The sequence below is a fragment of the Elephas maximus genome, chromosome 4 (genome assembly GCF_024166365.1).
Source record: "Elephas maximus indicus isolate mEleMax1 chromosome 4, mEleMax1 primary haplotype, whole genome shotgun sequence".
Taxonomy (NCBI): Eukaryota; Metazoa; Chordata; class Mammalia; order Proboscidea; family Elephantidae; genus Elephas; species Elephas maximus.
This window is the reverse complement of record NC_064822.1, coordinates 175345634-175364631: the sequence shown is the minus strand read 5'-3', so window position 1 is coordinate 175364631 and position 18998 is coordinate 175345634. Positions and strand designations below refer to the sequence as shown.

The 18998-nt window shown below is 44.3% G+C and overlaps 1 protein-coding gene and 1 long non-coding RNA gene across 2 annotated transcripts in view; one reads left to right on the top strand and one right to left on the bottom strand.

The window, feature by feature from the left end:
• SYN3 (synapsin III) overlaps window positions 1–18998 on the top strand; it is a 687937-nt gene that overhangs the window by 547150 nt on the left and 121789 nt on the right. The window contains exon 7 of the mRNA XM_049884283.1: window positions 15257–15319. Coding sequence (XP_049740240.1) covers window positions 15257–15319 — 63 coding nt within the window. The remainder of the gene's footprint in view (window positions 1–15256; window positions 15320–18998) is intronic.
• Window positions 1–18998, bottom strand: part of LOC126075989 (uncharacterized) — a 79609-nt gene that overhangs the window by 36581 nt on the left and 24030 nt on the right. The window lies entirely within an intron of this gene.

Here is an 18998-nt window from a genome sequence, read left to right as displayed (position 1 = left end):
AAAAAAATAGGAGACGGCGATGCAGAGGGTTCTAAGGTGGAATTATAAGGGCAGAGAGCGTTAAACTTGGCAGTGAGACCACAAAGCTCGTTCAGCAAACATTGACTAGGCTCCTCCCGTGTGCTGGATCTGGGTCTAGGGCAGGTACAAGAATGAAGAAGGTGGAAGGGATCTCTATCTTCAGCACCTGGGTGGGTGGTGGGACCATTGACTGAGGTCAGGACGTAGGAAAAGGAGAGAGTGTTTTCAATGGCAGAGTTCATAATTGGAAATGTTCAGTTGGAGGTGCCTATGGAATCACCTGGAGGTCAGGATTAGGGAGACAGATCTGTAACTCAGGAAAGGACTGAAAGTTCAGTGAGGAGCAACAGCAGACAGACCCACAGCTTCTCACAGAGCTCACAGTCTAGTGAGGGAGAGAGACATTCAGGGAGCAATCACACAGACAATTCTAAAATGGCAGAAGTGAGCAGCCATGACCTAGGCAGGGAGGTCAGGGCCTGCTTCTTGGGCAATGACGTTGGAGCTGTGATCTCAGGCATGGATAGTAGTTGACTGGGTGAAGAAGAGCAAAGAGAACAGCAAGTGCAAAGGCCCTGTGGCTGGAGGGAGCAAAGCTAGTACCAGGGTTGGAAAGAAAACCAGTGAGGCTGGGACAGAGTGGTTGAAGGGGGAGAGTGAATCAAATGGGGTCAAGGAAAAAGGGCCATATCACACGAAACCCTGGCAGCCCTGGGCAGGAGTTTAGTTTTTCCATGCTTCAGTTATCTAAACCAAAAAAAATCCATTGCCATGGAGTTGATTCTGACTCATATTGACCCTATAGGACAGAGTAGGACTTCCCTACAGAGTTTTCAAGGAGCGAGCGCCTGGTGGATTCCAACTGCTGACCTTTTGGTTTAGCAGCCATAGCACTTAACCGCTACACCACCAGGGTTTCCTTCAGTCATCTAGGTAATATTTTAAAGGTTTGTCAAAACATTAAAGGATTGGAAAGGACTTTCAAAGGTCACCTTGTCCATTTATCCCCCTCCATACAGGACTAAATATAAACCAGGGCATGAGTGCCTTTATATGCAGTGCTTACGATTCCAAGAAGAGTTTGTCAGGTACTGCAGACCAAGGGGAAGGTTTATTAAGCAGCTGTTGGGATGTACCTGTTCTCTCTTTTAAGGTAACCTTTTTAAATGCCTGTAACAAACCCCATCCCTGGGCTGCCCCGTTTCTGTCAAAGGCCTCATCATGCTCCCTGCCCATGACCAACCTGTGCATTGGGTTTCCTTCCCCTCTTCCCTCTCCTTCCTGCTTGCAAGGAGTGACTTAGTTCTGCTGGTCAGCCTTTGATGCCCTCTACCCACCCTCGTTATCACATCCCTGAGGTCATGGATGTAAAGGGAAGGGAACTAGTGTACAGTGGCGTCCTACCATGTGCCAGGCCTGAAAAGGCACTAACACTTTCCCCAGAAAAGGATGCAACATCCTTGGGTGAAGTTCACTCTTCTTGATATCCTGTAACTTCAATACTGTGATATAAAGTTAATATCTTATGTTGCATGATATGTTAGTAGATAAGAGAAGGAAGAAAACAAAGATATATATAGATAAATATACCAGGTCCCTGGGAGGCACTCTTGGCTACTAACCTAAAGGTTGGCGGTTCTAAACCACCCAGCAGCACCACAGAAAAAGGCCTGGCAGGCAATCTGCTTCCGTAAAGATTACAGCCAAGAAAGCCTATGGAACAGGTCTACCCTGTAACACACGGAGTCACCACGTGTCGGAATCAACAACAATAGTTTATAGATGGATGTAGATACAGATATATTCAGAACAAAATAGGGAAGGAATACTCAGAACAATTACAGTGCTCATTTCTGCAACTCCATTTGAGCCCCTTGTCTTAGTTCGCTAATGCCACTAGAACAAAAATACCACAAGTGGGTAGCTTTAAAGAACAGAAATTTGTTTTCTCATAGTTCTGGGGGCTAGAAGTCCAAATCAGGGTCTCAGCTGTGTCAATTCCTTCCTTGATCATAGCCCTGAGCTTTTCTTTGTTCCTTGGCAACCCTCTCATGGCATGTCTTCCCTAGTATGTGCTCCATTCTATGTCTAATCTGCTCTTTTTAAAACTCAGAAGTGATTAAGTTTAGGACACACCCTATACTGATATGGCCTCATTAACATAACGAAGATGGGATTACACTCACAGGTATAGGAGTTAGAATTCTAACACATATTTTGGGGGGACCCAATTCAATTCATAACACCTCTCCACTGGCAGTGACCATTTAGTGACCAGCTCCTCTGAGATCAGCATCTATGATTTTGATTCCTCCCATCAATCTGGTGAGTGATCCTCCTATTTGGGGAAAGAGGAAACTGAAGCACAGAGTGCCCAGTGACTTGCCTGAGGCCTAACAGCTGTGTGTGCTGAGCTGAGCTATGAACACTGGTCCTTCCAGCTCCAAAGCTCATGCTGTCCCACCATGCACCAGTCTTGTCCTAGCTGGTCTGCTGACCTCCATCCCATCCCATTCCAGTTAAATGAAATGAGTGGGATTCAAGATGGCAGTCTAGTCAGAAACACCACACCATCCCTCTACAGCAAAGACCCAAGAAACAAAATGAAACAGACACAGATGACAATCCCAGAACCCTGAGCATCAAATGAAAGGATATAGAATTAGATCAAACACAGATTGGAAAAAGAAACTGAATGACAGCAGCAAACAGGGAACGATATGGAATAGAGGTGCCCTGCCAGACAGCCCAGCACAGCGGGGGCATTTTGAGACAAAGCCAGCAGTGACCCTAGGGGAGGAGCACAGGAAGACAACACCATGGAACCCCAATAGGAGGCAGAGAAGCTGTCGACATACCTAGAGTGAAGCAAGGTAAGCAGGACATAAACTGGAGTTAAGGAGGGGAAGTACAGGAAGGAGGATGAGAGCTTTAGTGTTCCTGGTGTGCACAGAATAGGGAGGGAGCCAGGATCCAGAGATAGGGCGACTCTCCAGCAGCAGTACCCCACCAGTAGGGCAGGTGGCAAGAACAAAGCAATAGATGTACCCTTCCCTTTTTTTTCTCTCTCTCTCTCCTTTCCTCCCAGGCTGCCTGCTCTGCCCCCTCCCCACTGGAGAAAGCACCTGTATGATCCACATCCATCCACCAGCCTCTCCCCAACTGGAGGGAGTGCAGCATGCACAACCCCAGCCTCCCACCTCACCCCTCCCCCACACAAGAGAGGGCCTGCGCAATCCCTGGCTGCCCATTCAACCCCTCCCCCACCCTGAAGCACACCTACGTAACCTCTGGCCACCTGTCTCACCTCTCCCCCACCCAGAAGAGCACCTGTGTGACCCCAGTCACCTTCCCTCCCCCTCCCACACCTGGGAGAGCATCTGCACTCAACCAGATCACTCGCCCCACACTCCCCTGCCAGGGAGAGCACCTGCACCTACCCCTGGCCACTTGGCCCATCCTTCCCCTGCCAGAGAGAGTTCCTGCACACCCCCCAGCCAACTGCCCCACCCCCTGATGGAGGGAACTCTTCAGTGTCCCCCAAATGCCACACTTGCTCATTGCTGTCACCCGCCCACATGGTGAGCAACTGTGAACATTCCCATACCATCAGATAAAGCCCACCCAGTACACCCTCAGCTGTCGCACATGTAGAGTGTACAGCAACAAGAGCTCGCCCTGCCTGCCATTGCCCCATCCAACAGCAGGCAGGAAGTGAACACCCCTGTGCTGCCAGACTAGCGATCACCAAAGCACACCCAATCCACCCGCACTGATAAATCAAAACAAAACAACACACAAAAATCATAAATAAAGAAAACAACATCTTGATGCCTCGGAGACAGCAGATAATATCAAATCATAAAAGGAAACAAGACAGGATGGCTCAAGCAAATGACCAAAATAAAGGGGCAGAAAAGCTTCCTGAGGAAGAGATGGTAATGGAATTGCCTGATAAGGAAGTCAAAAGGCTGATACATAGGGTCCTCGAAGAGATCAAGGAAAACACAGACAAAACCCTAGAATAATTCAGTAAAACAGTACAAGAAACAAATGACAAATTAAATAGACAATTAGAAATCATATAAAAATGGCAACTAGAAATCCAGAAGATTAACAACAAAATATCAGAAATAGATAACTCAGTGGAAGGACATAGAAATAGAATTGAAACAATGGAAGAAAGAATTAGTGAAATAGAGGATGAATCCCTTGATTAAAAATTTGTTTGAGGAACAATCAGAAAAAAAATGAAAAAAAAAATGAAGAAAGCCTAAGCATTATGTGACTCACAATGACGGCGAAAAATGTATGAGTGTTGGAAATATGGAACAGGAGGAAAAAAAAAAAGCACAGAGAGAATTTTTGAAGATTTGCTGGAAGAAAACTTCCACAATATCATGAAAGACAAGATTTCCATTCGAAAAGCTCAATGAAGCCCATACAGGATAGACCCCAAAAGAAAATTACCAAGACATATCATAATTAAATCTTCCAGGTCCAAAGATAAAGAATTCTGAGAGCAGCACAGGAAAAACGAAATATCACCTACAAGGGGACCCCAATAAAACTAAGCTCTGATTTCTCAGCAGAGACCATACAGGCAAGAAGGCAATGGGAAGATATATATAAAACCCTGAATGAAAAAAAATTGCCAACAAGAATCATATACCCAGCCAAATTGTCCCTCAAGTACAATGGCAAAATTAGGACATTCCCAGGTAAACATAAATTAAGGGAATTTGTAAAAACCAGATCATCTTCACAAGAAATATTAAAGGAAGTCCTTCAGATAGAGAACCAGAGACAGCAGACGACAAGCTGGGAGCAAGCCACACGACAGCATCACCAAGCTGCCAACTAAAACAGAGAAATCTCAAAAGCAAAACAAGGCTGCAGAGCTGGAAAGAGGGAACCAGAGATGTCAATCTGAAATTGACGACAATTCAAAACAAAAATGAGGAAAGAATGGTGTGGTTACAGAGCTTCCATATGGAGAGGAAGTCAAGGTGATATCTAAAAACACAGACTGTCTTAAACATAGGGTGATAAAGGTAAACCTCGCAGTAGCCACAAAGAGAATTAACAAACCTACCCACCAAAATAAAGAAAAAGAAAATAGGAAAGACTCAAAAATCAACAAAAATGAAGGACATGAAAAGACAATTCATGAACAAAAAGAACTCAGGACAGAAAATTAAGTAGAACAAAGAAACTGCCAATACCACATACACACAAAAAGCGTAACAAAATGACAGCAGTAACTTCATATATCTATGAAAAATCACACTGAATGTAAATGGATTAAATGCACCAGTTAAGAGACAGAGAGTGGCACAATGGATAAAAATAAAAAAAGAAAACATGACCCATCGATGTGTTTCCTATAAGAGACACACCTTAGACACAAAGACATAAAGGAGTTAAAAATCAAAGACAGGAAAAAAATATGTCAGGCAAACAATAACCAAAAAAGAGCAAGAGTAGCAAAATTAATCTGATAAAATAGATTTTAAATGGAACTCCATCATAATAAGAAGGACATTATATAATGATTAAGGGATTAATCCACCAAAAGGACATAACCATATTAAATATGTATGCAGCCAATGACAGCGCTCCAAAATACATAAAACAAACCTTAACATAAATGAAAAGAGACATAGACAGTTCTACAATAATAGTGGAGACGTTAACACACCACCTTCCACGATGGGCAGAACTAGAAAGAAACTCAACAAAGATACCAAACTAAAAAAAAAACCAAACCAATTGCCGTCAAGTCAATTCCAACGCATAGCAACCCTACACAGAAGATCTAAATAACACAATCAACCCACTTGACCTCATAGACATACACAAAGCGCTCCACCCAACAGCGGTGCGGTACATGTTCTTCTCCAGCACACATGAATCACTCTCTCGAATAGACGGTATCCTAGGCCACCAAGCAAGCCTCAGTAAATTCAAAAATATTAAAAATAATACAAAGTATCTTCTCAGATCACAACACTATAAAATCAGAAATCAATAGCAGGAAGAACAATGAAAAAAAATCAAATACTTGGAAACTGAACCGCACCATGCTTCAAAACCACTGGGTAATAGAAGAAATTAAAAATAAAACTTAAAAAATTCCCAGAATCAAATGGGAATGAAAATATAGTATATCAAAGCCTTTGGAACTTAGCAAAAGCAGTGCTCAGAGGCCAATTTACAGCAATAAACACACACATTAAAAAAGAAGAAAAGGCCAAAATCAATACAACTCGAACAAATAGAAAAAAGATGCAAAGGAACTCACAGCTGCCAGAAGAAAGGAAATAATAAAGATTAGAGCAGAAATAAATGAAACCAAAACCAGAAAAATAATAAAAACAATCAAGACTAGAAGCTGGTTCTTTGAAAGGATCGATAAAATCAACAACCCACTGGCCAAATTGACAAAAGCAAAAAAGGAGAAGGCGCAAATAACCCAAATAAGAAATTAGTTGGGCAAGAGAACCAACTGAAATAAAAAGGATCATAACAGAGTACTATGAGAAATCATACTCCAACAAACTTAAAAACCTAGAGGAAATGGACAAATTCCTAGAATCAATCACATTGCCTACCTAAACTAACAGAAACTAAGGTAGAAAATCTGAAAAGATCCATAACAAAAGAAGAAATTGAAGAAGTCATTTAAAAAAAAACTACTGTTTTGGGCTGGGTTTTCTAAAGAAGCACAACCAGTAAAGTGTATAAATACATAGAGAGATTTACATCAATGAAATAGCTCACGCAATTGTAGAGGTCGGAATGTCCCAAGTCCGTGGATCAAGATAGAGATCTTTCCCAAGTCACAGAGCCACAGAAGCTGGGGAACCCAAGATCAGCAGGTCGGAGAGCAAGGCCTCTGCTCACAAGCTGTGAAGGTCAAGGAATTCCAAGGTCAGTAGGCAAGACCGCAAGGTTACTCCTGATTCACGTAGCAGCAGGGGCTGGCGAACTGAGGATCGGCAGGTTGGGAAGCAGGACTCTTCTCACAGGCTGTGAAGATTGACAAATGCTAAGATGGACAGGTAAGCTGCCAGCTCAAGTTCCAAGAACCGGAGGTCAGACAAGAGGCAGCTGCTAGATCCAGAACAAGCCAACAACATTGGCAAGGCAAGAAGGAAGGAAGTAGTCGGGAAAAGCGGAGAGATGAAGGTTGAGGGGGCAGGGAGCCACCATAGGCCCTGCCCCCACCAGTACCACTCAGCAGATGCCATCATGGGGGTGATCACATATCAAATTCCAACGGGCAAGTGATCACAACATTATACAACTGCCAAAACACTGAGAATCATGGTGCAGCCAAGTTGACACACAACCTTAACCATCACAACTACCAACAGCAAAAAAAAAAAAAGCCCTGGCCCCAACGGTTTCACTGGAGAATTCTACCAAATAGTCAGAGAAAAGCTAACACCAAAACTACTCAAACTATTCTAGAACATAGAAAAAGGAAGGAATTCTCCTGAATTCATCCTATGAAGCCAGCATAACTCTGGTACCAAAGCCAGGCAAAGACACTACTATTAAAGAATATTATAGACCGATATCCCTCATGAACACTGACACAAAAATTCTCAACAAAATTCTAGCCAATAGAATCCAATGGCATATGAAATCAAATGAGTGGACACAGTTCTGGGCATGTGGGAAGCATACCAGTCAATGACTGCTAGCATGATTATCCAGAGGGGCTACCTTACCATGTGGTAGTAAGGGAGGTGGGCTCTGGGCCAAATCCTAGCTCCACCTTCTGGCTGAGTGATCTTAGGCAAGAAACTTCACCTCTGTTAGCCTTCATTTCCTCATATATTAAATGGGATAAAAATAGGAGCTACCTTAGAGGCGTGATTTAAAAAAAAACATTGCCATCAAGTTGATTCTGACTCATAGCAAACCTACAGGACAGGATAGAACTGCCCCATAGAGTTTCCAAGGAGCGCCTGGTGGGTTCAAACTGCTGACCTTTTGGTTAGCAGCTGTAGCACGTAACCAGTATGCCACCAGAGTTTCCAAGAGAAGTAATAGGAGAATTAAATGAGGCAATATATGTAAAGTACTTAGCACAGTTCCTACAAACAGTAAGTGCTCAAAAAATGGGGGCTTTCATTACTAAAGTCTCCAGAAAATTCTTCCTAAAACCGGCTTTCTTCGTGTCCACCCCTCTGCCCCCAAACCCTCAATGGCTGCCCAATGTCCATGGAATACAGTCCAAACTCCTATCTTTGGTGTTCGGGCCCTCCACAAGCTTGTCACTACCCATGTTGTCTACGCTAATGCCCACTGCTTCCCAAGAAACCTTCCACTCAAACCAACCTGATCAACTTCTTATCCCCCAAATTCTTTCTGACTCTATTTGCACATGATATCTCCCACCTGTTGTGGGAGGGTTGGTCTAACACCCATTCAACAAATATGCCACATACAGAGCTTCTACTGTGTACCAGGCCCTGTTTGGGGCCCAGGAGATACAATATTAAACAAAACCAGCAAAAGTCTCTACCCTCAGAGCACCAACAGTGGAGTGGGAAGATGGACAATAAAAAAGCAAATGTATAAATACAGATGGTGGCTAGCACTATGAAGGGAAAGTTCAAGGTGTGATGAGAGAAGGTAACAGAAAGTGCCTACTTTTCAGCATGGTGGCCAGGGAAGGGCTCTGTGGGGATGGAGCATTTCAACTGAGACCTGTAGTATGAGAGGGGTTGGCCTAGGAAAGAGTGTTAGGAAGAGCCTTCCAGAGAAGGGAAAAAGCATATGCAAAGGCCTTCTAGCTGGAGGGACCTTCGCCCATGTACAGAACTGCAAGACCAGTGAGCTGGAACACAATTGGTAGGCAGCAGCTAGATCAAGCAGGGTCTTGTAGGCATGGAACGGAGACCCAGCTCCTCCTTAAAGTCTTCCCAGACTTGTTTGGCCCTTGACTTCCTCCTCCAGACTCTTCCAGGCCTTGCTTTCTCATCACTTAGTCAGGAATAGACATTGTACTTATTTAAATCTCCACGGAGTCAAGAATGTAGAATCACCTCCTCCCGTGGAAATCTTCACGGGACCACTCTGGGCTTGTACAGCTCTGACTCCAACCTCCCCAAGAGAAGCTTATTCCCAGCAGGAGCTCTGAGCCGCCCCCATTTATTTTGGTTTCTTGGGAGACTTTTGAATAGGGCCCTTATCAGGGTGGGGATCTCTGGTTTCAAAAATTGATCTGCCCCTTCTAACCGGATGTCAGGCCTCTCACGCCATTGGGCAGCGCTGAACTCTGGAGCACCCGGGGGCATGTGAGCAGGAACAGGGAGCCTGTGAGAGACTGGGGCAGGCCTCGTGTCCCCAGGGGAACTAAATAAAGCTATTGTAGAGAAGCGAAGGGAGAAAATAGCCCACAAGATGTTTTTTGTCCTCTGTGACCTGTCTGTGTTCGGGGAAGGGCTGGCATGTTGGCAAATGAGTGGAAATGGGAATGGCCTTTGAAACCTTTTTGCACAGCTTGGGAAGGGAAAGGGCAGAAATGGGAAGAAGATAGGAGTTGCCCTGGAGTGACTCCACCTTCGCTTAACTGTCTGGCCTTGGGCGAACTACCTGCCTCTGTTTTCTTATTTATAATATGGAGGAGGAAACAAATGCAAACATATATACAGTGCCTGGTACAACTCCTAGGAGTCCCTGGGCGGGGCAAACCTTAAGCTTGATTACTAGCCGAAAGGTTGGTGGCTCAAACCCACCCAGATGAGTCTCAGAAGACGGGCCTGGCCTTCTGTTTCCAAAAGGTCACAGCCTTGAAAACTCTATGGAGCAGTTCTACTCTGCACACATGTGGTCACCATGAATCAGAATCGAATAGATGGCAACCAACAACAGTTCAACTCCTGGCCCTGCAAGACACCCATTAAATGTAGTTGGTCTGAGCCTGGGAGGCAATAGTTTTGACTCACCCAGTGTGGTGATACTGTGTACCCACTTTTAATTCTTAAGCTCTAACAATTGGCCTCATTAATCTATCAGGCTGTCTCCAAACTCTGCTGATTCTCCCCTTGAAAAGCTGTTGGGCTAGCCTCAATGAATTAAAACATTAGTTCAATGAGGATAGGTATGTGTATAAGATGTTCAGTGAAGTCTTGTTTTTAGCAAAGAGAGAGAAAAAGAGAATAACACAATGGCCATTAACAGAAAAACAGCTAGAGAATCGCAGCCCACGTGTGGTATGGAATATCATGCCACTGATAAAACTATTGGCTTAGGTCTGGATCTATTGTGGGGAGGCTGTGCATGGTGTGATATTAAGTGAAAAGTGCCATTTCTGAAAGAAAAAAAAAAAGCTACCATCAACCTAAACCATAGATGTATATGTGTTGTTGTTGTTGCGGTCAAGTTGATTCCAACTCATGTTCAGAGCAGAACTGCTCCACAGGGTTTTCAAGACTGTGACCTGTCAGAAGTATATTCCCAGGCCTGTCTTTTAAGGCACCTCTGGGTGGGTTTGAACCACCAACCTTTCAGCTAGTAGTCGGGCACTTAACTGTTTGTGCCACCCAGGGACTCTATGATGTATAAACATGTTTGCAAAGATTGAGCATGGGCAGCGATGGGGGGAGGAATACACAACAGACACACTAGGCAGGCGAAATTAGTGATTGGGGTCAGGCAAGGGAGAGAGGAGTAAGAACGTAAGGGGGGAAAAGTGGCAAAACAGAAAAACATGCATGATATATGTTAAGTGAGAAGATAGAATGAGAAATAATTCCATCTCTAATGTTATTGCAAAATACCCAGTTTTTTTTTTTTTATTTAACATATGTTGTGGTTGTTAGGTGTTGTTGGGTCAATTTTGATTCCTAGTGACCCCATGTGACAGAGTAGAGCTGCCCCATAGGGTTTTCTTGGCTGTAATCTTTGCGGGAGCAGATCTCCAGGTCAGGTCTTTCTCCCACAGAGCTGCTGGGTGGGTTCAAATTGCCAACTTTTCCGGTAGCAGACAAGCATTTAACCACTGTGCCACCAGGGCTATAAAGTAATATGGATCAATACAGACACTGATTTTGGATGGCTATATAATTTGTATATACATTTTATATATATAATTTTGTATACGTGGAGAAAGAGAATGATGAAACAAAGCAAATGTGGTAAAATGTTAATATTTGGAGACTCTGGGTAAAGGGTACACGGGAATTGTCTATACAATTCTTTGTACAACTTTGCAACTCTTCTGTAAGTCTGAAATATTTCAAAATAAAATGTTCAACAATAAAAAAAAATACAGACACTGATTTGATTTGATGATGAGATTGTAGACATTTCTCATCTTAAATTTCTATCATTACTTTAATTCCCCTCTGTCCATAAAGAAGTGTCTCTTTAGAAAAAGAAAAAAGAAGGAAAAACTCTCGGTGGTACCCCTACTCTCTCCACTTTCTCATCCACTCCAGGCCCAATCAGAGGAAACTATTATTTGTTGTAATCCCAAATTGACCTCCATCCCGTCTGTCTCTCCGGGTACGATTCCCAGTACGATCCAGCCTGTCCACAGCTGACAGGTTGCTCTTTTGTTCCAGAACTGTCCTGCTTTGCCACAACCCATCCAAGCAACTTAAACTCCTCTCTTTGATTTGAAAGCCCCCCATAATCTGGCCCTAAATTGCCTCTTCCTTCTCCCCAACACCAAACCAGAGTCTTGCCAGCCCAAATATGATTCTAGAAAGAATGCTGATTTCAACAAGTAAAATTGGCAAAGGAGAATTTCGCCTAGTACCAGGAAAATCCATTGCTTTCAAAAAAATTCAAAATATTTTCTTTGAAATATCTTGCTTAAAACTTCTCAGATTTTTCTGGATTGACTCTCTGTGTCCTGTATATCCACATACGGTGCCCACTGTCATTATTTCTGGCAATTAATTTATTCCTCCAATATCATCTAAGATGCTGGAAAAGGCCATTTGGTTCAAATACATAATTCTATTTAGCAATGGTGTCCAAAACAGCTTTAAAAACCAGGTGCCAGGGAGTCGACTCTGGCTAATGGCGATCCCATGTGATGTCAGAGTAGAACTGAACTCCACAGGGTTTTCAATGGATAAGGAAGACCAAAGAATTGACGCCTTTGAATTGTGGCGTTGGTGAAAAATATTGACTATATCACGGACTGCCAAAAGAACAAACAAATCTGTCTTGGAAGAAGTACAACCAGAATGCTTCTTAGAAGCAAGGAGGGCAAGACTTCATCTCACATACTTTGGACACGTTATCAGAAGGGATCAGTCCCTGGAGAAGGACATCATGCTTAGTAGAGGGCCATCAAAAAATAGGAAGACCCTCAGCAACATGGACTGACACAGTGGCTGCAACAACGGCTCAAGCACAGCAACAATTGTGAGGATGGTGCAGGACTGGGCAGTGTTTTGTTCTGTTGTACGTAGGGTCGCTATGAGTCAGAACCAACTCAACGGCATCTAACAATAACAATTTTTCAGAATTAGATCACCAAGCCTTTCTTCTGAGACACCTCTGGCCATTTGCACCACCTAGAGACTCTAAAACAGTGTTACTGCAAATAAAAGCATATTAAAAACCAAAAACCAAACCCACTACCGTCTAGTCAATTCTGACCCAGCGACCCTATAGGACAGAGTAGAACTGCCCCCATAGGGTTTCCAAGGAGCGACTGGCTAGCAGCCGAATGCTTAACCACTGTGCCACCAGGGCTCTGGAAATCATATTAAGTGTCGTAAAATAAATCTTCCTCCCTACGGGTCTTTGTTCATTGGAGCACATGAAGAATCTGAATATGCACCATGGGAAGATCACAGTACTCACCACTGCTCACCCCTTGAGGAATGCTGTGTCTTCCCTCCACCACTCACAACCTACTCAGCCTTCAGTCCTCTTCTCCCTCTCAGAGCCTTCCTTTCCTATGACTTCCCGTGGCTCCAAACCACATCAGTCTTGCTGCCATGCTGCCTTTTTCTGCTCTTTTGTTGTACAGCCCTTCTCTCCAGCCACAAGATAAGCCCACCGAAGGCAGAAATATGGTCTCAGTCTTCTGTATGTCTTAGTCTTCTCTGTGAAAATCACAGAGCTAGCCACATAGTTCTCCAACTGTTTGGACAATGTTTTATGTCTTAAGCTAAGCGATGTCCACAATATTGTTCTTCAAGTTTTGTTTTTTTTTTCCCATATGTGAAATATTTAATAATTATTAAACTAGCAAATAACAACTACTGGGAGCATTCCTTTCACATAACATTACATGGAGAGGACCAAGAAACAAAACTAGATATGCACTATATTCCCAATTTTGTAAAAAGAGAACAAATCAAAACTAGACAGATTAAGAATTTTTTTAAAAGACCAGCAGATAATACACCAAAACTGTTAGAAGTCTGGGGGTGATTTTTATGGTCTTCTTTATGGGAATAGTAATCAAATATTGCTTTTGTTTTTTAGGATGTACTTGTTCACCCTAGATACCAGGGAATGGTAAAATTTAGCCTGAAAGCAGGAGGAAAAAAAAATTATTCAGCCTCTACTTCAGGCAGCCCTTGTACTAGACCTTGGGAGAAACTGTTCAAGTAAATATGCCAATTCAAAGTTGGAGTCTGACAAGTCCAAGTCCCAACTTCACCCTTTCCTAAGTGTTGACTTGAGTCTCAATTTTCTTATTCGTAAGTGGTAGTAAAATGTACTTTCTCTGCTTGCCACATGGGGCCATTACGAAGGTAAAATGAAATGAGGCCCATAGAATGGCTTTAAAATCCACAGCAAGACACTTGTGCAGAAGACGCTGCATGTCACAGGAGACGCTAGGCACCAAGAGCGGAGAGCTGCACTTCCTGCTGTCAAGGAGCTAAAGTGCGAAAGGACAGACAGCACAGTCAGAGGACAATCCAGGACAGACCGACAGACACAAGAACAGTCTGTGCAGTATAGGAAGTGGGGCACGATTAACCTGGATGGGGGAGGGGGGTCATCCAAGTGGAAGGGACTCATATTACCATTAAATAACTAGAAGGGATAACCTTTGTCCTTCAGCAACACAAAATGTACTTCTAGCAACAGAGCAAACACGTCTTAAGCAACGTATGAACGACATGAAAAAGGAAATGTATTGCAGAAAGAAAGATGCTGGGCTTGGGAGCAGCTGACTTAGGTTTGAATCCTGATGCCCTCGCTTCCTAGCCTGTCCGTGAGCCTGGACAAACTTTTCTCGTTTGTATCATAGGGAGAAGCATGTGGGCCTTGTAGGCCCTGCTGGGAGGATCAACTGAACTACGGGTTCAGTATTGAGCACCTGCCCTGGGCCGGGCAGTGTTCTAGGAACTGGGGATACAAGAGGGAACCAAACAGACAAGGCTGTTGCCTTCATGAATTTTTTTTTAAAGGAGGCAATACTGGTCAGCAACTCAGCATGGTGCCCAACATGGTGCAGCCATTAAATGACTGAGCTGGGGTGGCCTGGAGAGGGCTTGGGGGAGGGAATGAGAGTTTTCAGACAGTTGAAGAGTTGATGGAGGAATAACATAAGGCAGAACAGCAATGGCAACAGTGAAACTGACATTCACTGAGTGTAAGGCCTTCACGTGTAATAACTCACTTAATCCTCATGGCAATCCTATGGAGTGAATACTACTATCATTCCCATTTTACAGATGAGAAAACTGAAGCACAGATCAGTGTGGCCACTTGTTCAAGGTTGCATGAGCAGCAAAGCCAGGATTGGAAAGCAGTTGGTTTGTTCCCCTCTACTGTTTGTTCAAGGAGGCCTGATGGTGCAATGGTTAAGCGCGGGGCAGCTAACCAAAAGGTCTCCGGTTTGAGCCCACCAGCTGCCCCACAGGAGAAAAGATCTGGCAATCTGCTCCCATGAAGATTACAGCATAGGAAACCCTATGCGGAAGTTCTACTCTGTCCTGTAGGGTTGCTATGAGTCGGAATGGACTCAACAGCACACAACAACAACATTGCCTGTCCAGATTGGTGGCTGCCCCAAGGCAAGCTGGTTTTAAGAGCTTGGAGCTTCCTTTGAAAGTCAAAAGCTGTGACATTTAGGGTGCTCGAGCTGTAGCAGTATGACCGTCTGTCATAGCATCTATGTGAGGATTCCTGGAAATGTCAGATGAGTGAATCTTTCTACAGAACAGGCAGTGCCCGGAGCCCTGGTAGTGATGCTGTTGGAGGCTAATGAGTGGTTTCCTCTTGTCTCTTTCAGCTCACAGCCCCACACTTCCCTGTGGTGGTCAAGTTGGGACATGCCCACGCTGGAATGGGAAAGGTAAGAGAAACAATTCTTATGCTCCAATGTGACACACAGCTTCCCCAGACTACCTGTTCCCTTCTTCCTTCATCTCCTTGCCATCCCCACCCTTAGCCCAGCCACCCAGAACAGAGTGTTACCCAAAAGGAGAAAAGACCTGGTGATCTGCTCCCATGACCCATGACCCAGTCCCGGATGTACCTCCCTCTCCTCCCCAGAGTACCTTTCTCTGAGCTTCCAAAGCTTGGAATATCTCTCTAGCTGACCCTGTATTTGCCTAACCCTACCTGGAATTGCTGGTCAATTGTTTCCTATGATTGTAGCTTAAAAGAAATGGATTTAAAGCATTTTATAGATGGTGATGCTTTTGTCAGGGGTTGTTGTCATCACCTCCACAGTGACATTGTAAGCTCATGTCTTACTCATCTTTGTACCACCTGGAAGGCTAGCCACATGCATATGGCTCCATGGAGGAAGCCTCTGGGGCCAGTTAGCTTCTGCAAGAGTAAATAATGTATTTTACACAGTCACAGTGACATCTCTGACAAACCATATTGGTCAGACTCTCAGTTGCAAGTAGATAACCAACTCAAATTAATCTAAGATGGAAAGAAGATAATTCACTGGTTCAAGCAATTAGGAACTTTGTAATAGTTCTAGGTAGATTGGGTAGAGCTGGATCCAGGAGCTCAGATGATATTATCAGAGCTTGGTCTCTCTATGTATCTCTTGGCAGTGTTCATCTCTACTTGACATTTTCCTCTGATAGTCAAAATGACTGTGGGCAGTCCACACTGGTCTAAGCTCACCGACCCAGAGGAAGAAAGACCATCTCTCTTCCCAGTGTCTCTATAGCTAATTTCATGGAAGGACCTTCATCTGCCTTGCTTTGGTTAATGCCCACTCTCGTAACCAAGGGAGATAGATTCAGCCCCACTCAACCCATACGGATCAGGGTCCACACAGGAAAAAGACCTGATCCTAGATAAGGAGAGAGGGGCAAAGAGGCAAGGGGGAGTGTGGTGGGCTACCACAGTCCACTTCCCAAACCTCTGACTCAAATAGAACCAAGCGAGAACATATGGCACTCAGTGCCTGCCATCCCCATTGGAGGGACCTGAGCCCAAGACGGGGGGCCTAAGATAAAGGAAACCCTTGCTTTGAATAAGCCCAGTCCAGCCATAAATAATAATTCTGCCCCTGGCACCTCTATTCTTCCCCACCCTGTAGTGTGTTTTATATCCTCTCTTCCTGCCCAAACTCAGGTAGCACAGAATGGAAAGGGTCAGGAGAAAAGTCAGGACATGACCCACAGTTCAGACATTTGTGCCAACTTGGAAAGTTACTGTCTAACCTCTTTGAGTTGTGGACTCCTCGTCTGTCAGATACTGATGATTTTAGTAATTGTCTATATAATGAATCTTCACCCAATACTGCATCTCCCTAGAAGGTGCACATTATGAGGACAGGGATTTTTGCCTGTCTTTCCACTGTTGTATCCCAGGGCCTAGAATGGCACCTGAAACACAGTAGCCTCTCAATTTTTTGGTTGAATGAATGAATGAAAGGATCTATCTTTAGATAACACAAATATCTGATGATAATGTGGCTGCTATAACAACTTACCACAAACTTGGTGGCTTAAAACAACAGAAATTTATTTTCTCACAGCTCTGGAGACCAGAATCATAAATACTATCTGCAAGGCCACACTCCCTCTGAGGCTCCAGGAGAGAATCTATTCCTTGCATCTTCCAGCTTTTGCTAGCTACTAGCATTCCTTGGCTTGTGGCCACACTACTCTGACCTCTACTTCTGTCTCTCTGTGTGTAATCTCTCTCTTCCTCTCTCTTATAACAATACTCGTGGTGCCGTTTATGGCCCACCTGGATAATCCAGGATAGCCTTCCCATCTCAAAATCCTTAACTTAATCACATCTGCAAAGCATTTACAGGTTACTGGGATTAGGATCTGATTGGTTGAGTGGCCATTATGCACCCTACTAGATTACCCCATGCTCCCTCCTTCCTCCCCTCACACTCATTCCTCCATCTCCTGTTATCTCGTTCCATTCTCCTTCACTTCCCTGATGCTATCTGCACCATGGTACCAATGATCTCTCTGTGGCTAATTCAGTGGAGACTTTTCTGTCCATATCTGAATTGACCTCTCCCTGTCATTTAAGAGCTCAGCTGCTAACCAAAAAGTCAGCAGTTCAAATCCACCAGCCACTCCCTGGAAGCCCTATGGGGCAGTTCTACTCTGTCCTATAAGGTCACTACGAGTCAGAATCAAATGGACGGCAATGGGGCTGGGATCATCCTTCTATAGTGAAACTCTTCCTCAGCAGTCTCCAATTGGTGCTCCTTTCCTGGCTCTCCTCTCTGGCCTCTCCTTCACCATCTCCTTCAAAGACTTTTCTTCCTGCACTCATCCCTATTCCATCAGCACTCACTACCTGAGCACTCTCTCAGCTTCATCTGCCATCTACACACAAAAGGTCACCAAAATCATATTTCCTACCCAGAGGGTCAAGTTCGTATATCCAACTATCTCCTCTACAGCTCCACTTCTGTCTCCCATGAGAATTTTTGACTCTAAATGTTCAAGACCACACCTGTTATCTTCCACAACAAGCCACCGTAGAGCCTCCTCCTCCCGTGTCCACCGTCTCTTTGAAAGGAACCACCAGTAGCTCAGGTACCTTAAAAAAGAAACCTGGGAGTCATCTCTCCCTCCCATATCTCCAAATAGTCAGCAAGTCTTGTCAACTGCCCCCTTGCTGATGTTTCTCGGGAGTCTCTAAACCAAAAAACCCAATCCATTGCCACCGAGTCAATTCCGACTCATAGTGACCCCACAGGACAGAGTAGAACTGCCTCATAGAATTTCCAAGGAGTACCTGGAGGATTAGAACTGCTGACCCTTTGGTTAGCAGCCATAGCACTTAACCACTCCTCCACCAGGAGTCTCTGGATGGTACAAAGAGTTAATGCACTCAGCTGCTAACCCAAAAGTTGGAGCTCCAGTCCACCCAGAGGTGCCTTGGAAGAAAAACTAAAACGAAACCCTCTGCCGTTAAACCAGTTCCGACTCGTAGCAACTCTAGAGGACAAAGTAGAATTGCCCCACAGAGTTCCCCAGGCTGTAATCTTTATGGAAGAACACTGTCATATCTTTCTCCTGCAGAGTCACTGGGTAGGTTTTGAACTTCCAACCTTTCCAGTAGCAGCTGAGCGCTTAATCACTGCTGCTAAACCAAAAGTTCAGTGGTTTGAATCCACCAGCCGCTCCACAGGAGAAAGATAAGGAAGTCTGCTTCCATGAGGATTACAGCCTTGGAAACCCTGTAGGGAGGTCCACTTTGTCCTATAGGGTCCCGTTCGGTCAGAATCAACTCAACAGCAACAGGCCTTGGAAGAAAGACCTGGTGATCTGCTTCTGAAAAATCAGCCATTAAAAGCCCTGTGCCGAAAAGCTAAAACAATGTTAAAAGAGAAGAACAAAGTAGGAGGACTCACGCTTCCTGATTTTAAAACATATGTACAGCTACAGTAATCAAAATAGCCTAGAACTGGTCTAACAATAAACACATAAACCAATGGAATAGAATTGACAGTTCAGAAATAAACCCTCACATCTATGGTCAGCTGATTTTTGGCAAGGGTGCTAAGTCCATTCCGTGGGGAAAGAAGA